Source organism: Frankliniella occidentalis, unplaced genomic scaffold (genome assembly GCF_000697945.3).
Source record: "Frankliniella occidentalis isolate FOCC.00 unplaced genomic scaffold, Focc_3.1 Scaffold35, whole genome shotgun sequence".
NCBI lineage: Eukaryota > Metazoa > Arthropoda > Insecta > Thysanoptera > Thripidae > Frankliniella > Frankliniella occidentalis.
In genome coordinates this window covers 446,416-452,717 of record NW_026267165.1, presented here as the reverse complement: position 1 = coordinate 452,717, position 6,302 = coordinate 446,416, and the positions used below count along the sequence as shown (strand labels likewise).

The 6,302-nt window shown below is 55.4% G+C and overlaps 2 protein-coding genes across 3 annotated transcripts in view; both read right to left on the bottom strand.

Annotated features, from left to right (window-relative positions):
• The window catches only part of LOC113212976 (alpha-2Da adrenergic receptor), a 69,368-nt gene extending 65,773 nt beyond the window's left edge, over positions 1-3,595 (bottom strand). The window contains exon 1 of the mRNA XM_052266145.1: positions 3,308-3,595. The gene's annotated coding sequence lies outside the window, so the exon portion shown is untranslated. The remainder of the gene's footprint in view (positions 1-3,307) is intronic.
• Positions 3,596-3,967: 372 nt separating this feature from the next.
• LOC113211511 (uncharacterized) overlaps positions 3,968-6,302 on the bottom strand; it is a 4,816-nt gene continuing 2,481 nt past the window's right edge. Inside the window, exons 3-4 of one of the 2 annotated variants that reach the window (XM_052266147.1) lie at positions 5,536-5,931; positions 3,968-5,383 (exon numbers count right to left, since the gene is read on the bottom strand). In XM_052266147.1, coding sequence (XP_052122107.1) covers positions 4,832-5,383; positions 5,536-5,931 — 948 coding nt within the window. In that variant the 3' untranslated portion in view covers positions 3,968-4,831. The remainder of the gene's footprint in view (positions 5,384-5,535; positions 5,932-6,302) is intronic. The other variant, XM_026429896.2, reaches the window with a different exon arrangement.

The following is a 6,302-nucleotide window of genomic DNA, read 5'->3' as shown; positions in this document are numbered from 1 at the left end:
GACAGTTTTGTCCGCGCTTTTGCCTTACAGTGGTCCTGTACATTGCTCCCTGTACCAAATTTTAACCATTAAAACTACATCGATGCTGTTATTCGAATAACAGAAGTTCCTGGAAAATAATTAGCAGGACGATCTGTAGTTTTCCTGTCATAATTTTTTGCAGTGCAGTAATTCGTACAGGACGCCCAATAAATTTTTAGTGTGGTCCTGACTGTATTTAATTTAATTCAGGCCGACTTGTTCCGCCTGTTACAGTCTGCACTGTATTGTAGAATACGGTCAGCCTGTATTCAAATTTACAGTCTGACCTGTTACAATCTGGACTGTAAAATTGAAGTTTAGTCAGACTGTAATGCTAGACTAGTGGGTGGAAATGTCAAATGCGTTATTGTAAAATTTGTCTGATATGGTCCTCTGTAACGGCCTTATAAGGTTTTTATTTTACAGTCTAGGCAGTGAATTAAAATACAGTCCAGTCTGTATTCTGAACTAAATCCAGACTATAACAGGCCAAACCGTAAAAATACAGTCCGGCCTGTATTTCAAAATACAGTTGAACCATAAAATTAAAGGTAGTTCCTGAGCGTAAGATAAGATACAGTCTGACCACATAATAAAATACGGTTAGGACTGTGTGCTCACTGTAATTGGCTATTTTTTGAACAGTGAGACAAGCGTCATTACCGAGTTCAGAGTGTCGAAAATTAATAATCCCAGTTTTCGCAAGTCCTCCTCACACCCTCGCTATTACTTGTACTCCGAGTTTCAGGTGGCGTGGCAGAGCCCCCGCCGAGTCCGGGGTGGGGTGCGCGTGGGCTGGGCGGCCCCGGCCGGCCCGAGTCAGAATAATGAACCCCCCACAGTGAGATTATCGCGGGCGAAGGCAGCGCGGTGCGCACCTGGTACCGGCGCTGAATAGGCCAGACCATAGCTACTTTGACTAGGCCGGGCGGGGCGGGGCGAGGAGGGTTGGAGTTGGGCGCGTCGAGCTCACAGGACCGCCCGACCCTCTCTCCTCTGTGCTCTTGCTCTGCCATGGCCCATGGCGCTGGTGTGTTCTTATGAGCCGCTCAGTCGCTAATTTGTAACTGCTCTGCGCGCTAAAGAGCTTGTCCCTAGCATAACGGCCCTGGGGTGAGAGAGAGAGAGCGAGAGAACCCTTGCGGGTATATGTGTGTATGCGCGCGCAGCCGCGGTTGAACGGGGAGGGTGAGGGGCACTGTGCTTGCGCGGGTGGACAAATGCTGCTCCGTAAAACTTCTCCACTATAAAGGCTGTCATATTACGCTAGAGTATGTGTCACATACTGACATGCAATACACGGAAAAAAAGACTTTGTTGTGAGGATCAACTATCAACTCTGTTTGGTAGGCTAAATCCCATATCTGTAATCGAAAATCTGACACCCACAACTAGAAGTTGGTTGTCACGGTCTCACACTTGCTTGTACGAATAGAACAAACTCTAGCTTGGATCTATTCGTACAAGTGTCCGGTCGTCATACTCCTGGTTGTGGGCATCGGGATCTCGATTCAGCTATCGAACTTTGCCTACCAATCAGAACTTATCCTCACAATAAAGTCTTTTTGCGTCCGTGCACATGTAAAACAACAACACTGAAAATTGTTGTGTATTGTTATGTTGGCACCACTGCCTGACGTCACATTATCAAATTTAATTTCATAGTTCGCCTAGCAATTTTTTGCTTAGATAGTATATGTTTAAATTATTAATCGTATTTGTTGTAGGTGAAACTTTTCACTTTGCTTTAAAGGAAGAGGCGCCGGCTAATTATTGTGCGCCATAAGTGCTGCTGCACACGCTGTGATCTTCCTCAGACGACAAACTTGGCACCTTTATTACTTTTTGCTAAAGCTGTAGTGAATGCCTTTGAAAGGCATCCAATCTGCCGCGGGCAGTAAAGTTTACCACCTGCTGAGCGTTTTATTGCCTTGCAATGAAAGAGCATTAAAGTCAAAACTGAGAAGTAACCCTAGGAGGGGGATGCTCCGGAACGTACTACGTCTGTTTTACCGCCAACTGTTTCTAACTCCGCCGTGCATCAATAAAAAGTGCGCAGCCGTTCTCTGCCTCTGGGTGCGCCTTGCCCCTGCGGTGCTGAGCCGGGCGGCAGAGCAGAGCTGAGCCGAGCCGACTCGGGCCTCTCTCAGCATCCCTGGGAGAGAAAACTACTCAACTGCTGGAGTTGGCGCAGCCGGTGGCAGGTGGCCCGAGGCGGGGGCGCGGCGGGGGCGGCCGCAGGACCAGCAGGGACCGCAGGACCGGCAGCGGCGAGGGGGTCGCGGGAATAGTAGCAGGGGCCCGCAGGGAGGCTACAGGAGGCGTTGAGCGGGCACAGCCAGGGCAACAGCAGAGCCTTGAATAACTGTCGATAATTTGTCCAGGGAGTAAAGCCCAGAGCCTGGGGGAGGCCGACGCCTCGCGGCGCCTTCGCCTACTCAGCAATGGCCGAGTGGACTCGTGTTGGTCAACTCCATCCCGCCTGAGGGAGAAGTTGGGGGAAAGGGAGCAGTACAGAGTTGTATTGCCATCAGTGTCGGTGAAAATAACCAAGGTAAATCCTTTGATTGCGCGCGTTTACAAATTTTTTAAACATTTCCCTTCGCACGTGAAATGTGAACGTTAAGTCGCCCTGCGCAATATTTTGAACATTCCCCCTTTTATCCCTCCCTATAATCCCTTCGTGCCCTCACCCTTCAGGAATGTAATTTTGATGTTTTTGCCCCTCTGTATTGCAGACAGGCCCGCCCCCTTTCCCCCGGAGCTCCCTGCCCCTCCCACTAATACCCCTTTCTCTCTCACTCTCTAGTGCGCTATGAGAGGAACGGGGTGAAAACAGAGGCTGAACCTTGTCCCGGCAGGATGACTGGGGCCCGGGGGTTGGTCTGCAGGGGAGGTGTGAAAGGGGGTCGGAGAGTGAGCAGGGGGCGAAGCGACGCGGCATGCGAATCAACAGATGTACCGCTGCAGCAACGGGACGACATGTTTCGGAGCGTTGATTATGATGTTTGTTGTTCCCCTTCTACGCAAGCAATCGTTGCTCATTTTCCTAGGCGTAGCATCGGAAAATAATCCATGTGCTTTTTTAATGCCTTCTGAATTTTTAGCTGATTTATGAAAAAAAAAAAACCTGATAGATCCAGAGAGAAGGATCCTTGAAGGATGTCGCAGATGACATGAACGACCTATCCTGCGATCTCTCTTCTCGTCTTTTTTTTTCTTGACACCCTTCTTTTTTTCTCCCTCCCCTTCCGGACGAGAAATGTGAACCTGACTCACTACTCACCGTCACCGTGGTAGTGGTTTGTGGGCGGCCCGGCGGCAGGCCGGCTGCGGGTCGTGGCTCCGGCTGGTCTCTCCCTCCCTCTCTCTCTCTCTCTCTCTCTCTCTCTCTCTCGCTCGCTCGCTGCCGCCCCGGCGGTGCGCGCGCCACAGGCTCCCGGCGCGGTGGCGCAGCCCTTGCTCCGGCGGATCCGGCAGGCTCCGGCACACGGCTCGGCGGGGCTCGGCGGGGTGGTGAAGTCGCACTGGCGCGGGCGGCGCTGCGGCGGCCCCTGTGCTCCGGTCGCTCACTCCCCCTACCCCTCGCGCCCCCTCCCCTCACCGCCGGCCGCGCCCCCCCCCCCCCCACCCCACCATCAGCCCCGCGAGAGAGTAGGGGGTCAAGCCGGAGGGGTGTAAAGCACTGTGCCATGCGGGGGCCCCGGGGCCCAGCCCCCAGCACCGAGGGCTCCCCCACCTGCACCGTGTTATGGGGGGATTAACCGAACCCTGTTAATAATTTATGAAATAATACAGACGCGGGAGGGCACCAAAGGTAGTATCAAAAGTCGGCGAGCTTTGCGTGTATTCTGGAAAATGCCGCTGAACCGGTAACACGGTCATGTAACGTGCATTGTGCCGTTTTTGAACGTCATGCCAGAAACATTGGAATTTACAAAAAATGTACGTCTTGTTTCCTTTATGCATTACGTTCTTTGGAATTTGAAGTTTTATTGTTGTTTAGTAAAACCTTTTGGAAGTAACAGTGTGTTTTTTTTCTTAATCAAAGTACATTTTTAAACAAATTTAGGAAAACATTCCATTTTTTACAATTAGCTACCTACAATTTGTGTTTGTAAACTTTGGAACGCGGCTACAGTTCTTTACTGGTACATTTGTTATCAGTTTCGATACATTTCTCTGTTCTTGTTCAAACCCTACCATTCGTAAAGCCATCGATGCCATTTTTTTTTAATGAGTTTCTGGCGAAGTGATAAAGTTTTATCTCGCGGGCAGCCGGATGGCAGTATAAATTGATGGCGCGCCCGCCCACTTGCAACTTGTAACAGTAACAGCCCCCTAGCATTCGCAACATTGTGTGTTGTTGAGCCGGCGGGTCTCCGCAAAAGTGGGTCTTGACCACTGTGCGGCGTGCATGCACTATGCAAATACAAATGTGAGTGGACGAGAATGAATGGGCGCGCCGGTCTATTTTCCCGCCCTTCTTGTTTTCTCCCTCTAACCTCTCTCGCCTATGCCTGTCTCTCTCTCTCTGGCTCTCTCTGTAAACAAGAGTCCTGTTAGTTTTACAGCGAGTGAAATGGCTTTGGTTACAGCTCGGCGCAATGCACCCTCCTCTTTGCTGTGGCGAGAGCAGCAGGGGTAACTGGCAATACACCCCTTCTCACCGCGGTGCCGATACTCCTCGCAACAGACACACAGGCTCCACTTCGACAATCTTCCGACTGCGCGTCGTGTGAAGCCTGACAGTAAAGTTAGGTGAGTGTGTTTGACCTCAAGGGGTTTGACCAAGCTGAGTCTCTCGGCGTTAACTGACGTAGCAGGGCTCGAACTGCGTGGCGGCGCGCTTGCGCTCCCACAGGAGGGTCGGCGCCTCGCGCGCCGAGTGCGCGCCGTGCACGGAGCGCAGCGCGGGCAGGCGTGGCAGGACGGCGCGCAGGGCGTCCAGCTCGCGGCCGCGCAGCTCGCAGCTGCACAGGTGCAGGTGCTCCACGCTGGCGGGGGCGGCGCGCAACAGGTGCGGCAGCTGCGTCGGCAGCCAGTCGCCGGCCAGGTGCAGGCTGCGCACCTGCCGGCTGGCGGCCAGGACGGCGACGGGGAAGTCGAGGTCGTCGTCCAGCTCGAGGCGCAGCTCCTCCAGCCGGGCCAGGACGGCGACGGGGTCGCCCCACCGGGCCGTGACGTCGTCGGCCTGGTGCCGTCCTCGGTTGCGGTGGAGTGCCCAGAGGAACTCGTGGTCGGGTCGCTCGTAGGAGAACCAGAGGCGGAGAGTGCGGAGCTGTGGCAGGCGGCCGACCAGCGCCGCGCCGTCCACGTAGTCCGCCCCGAGGGAGCGCAGTCCAGGGCACGTGGCCGCCACCTGTCCAAACGTCGGGCACTGTCAGGGGAGACGCGCCGGCCCAGAAAGAGGCTGACGGAGAAAAGTTTGGTCCAACTTTTCTTCTACTGCCCTCTCTCGCCTTGTCTCTCTCTCTCTCTCTCCTCCCGCTCGTCTCCCCACTCTGCACTCACCTGCTCAAGGACGGCCCTGCCGACGACGCAGTGCCTCCGGGGCAGCACGAGCCCGCGCAGTGGCCTCCTCGCCGTGATCGCGGCCACGAGCACGGGGCCGAAGCTGCTCTCCACGTGCTCCACGTCCAGCTGCTGGAGGGCGGGGCAGCCGCGGGCCAGGTCGTCGAGCGCGGCCGACAGTAGGCTGAAGACCCACCCTCTGACCCGGAGCGTGAGCAGCGTAGGGGACGCGGCCACGGCGCGGAGTATCTCCGTGCCGATGTGCGCCGCGCTCGCGTACCCCAGGCACAGGTCTAGCGTCTCCGCGCGCGCGGAGTAGTGGCGTACGAGGGCAGCCACGGCCGGACTGTCCCACCACCAGAGCGTCAGCTTCAGACTCCGGACCCGCGCGCATCCCTGCAGATGCACACAAGGTTTTGAATTAGTACCTTAATTTGTGGGATTGATTCACACAGACGTTTAAAACAAACCAGCAGGTAGTCTCTGGATTTGCCACGCTATTCCCGCACCTTTTCTATCTGGTCCATGTGCTCGTGCACCCTGGCGGTCGCGGCGACGGTGAGGTCCAGCTCGCCGAGCTCGGGGGCCACGGCCACGGTGCGCAGGAAGCTGTCGACGTGGTCGCCGTCGCACCTGACGCGGCGGCGGCGCCACAGCGAGGGACAGCCGGCCAGGCGTCGCCAGCGCCGGCACACGTTGCGGACGGGGCCGCCCAGCTGCAGCGCCTCGGTGGGCAGCAGCCCCAGCACCAGCAGCAACAGCTCCGA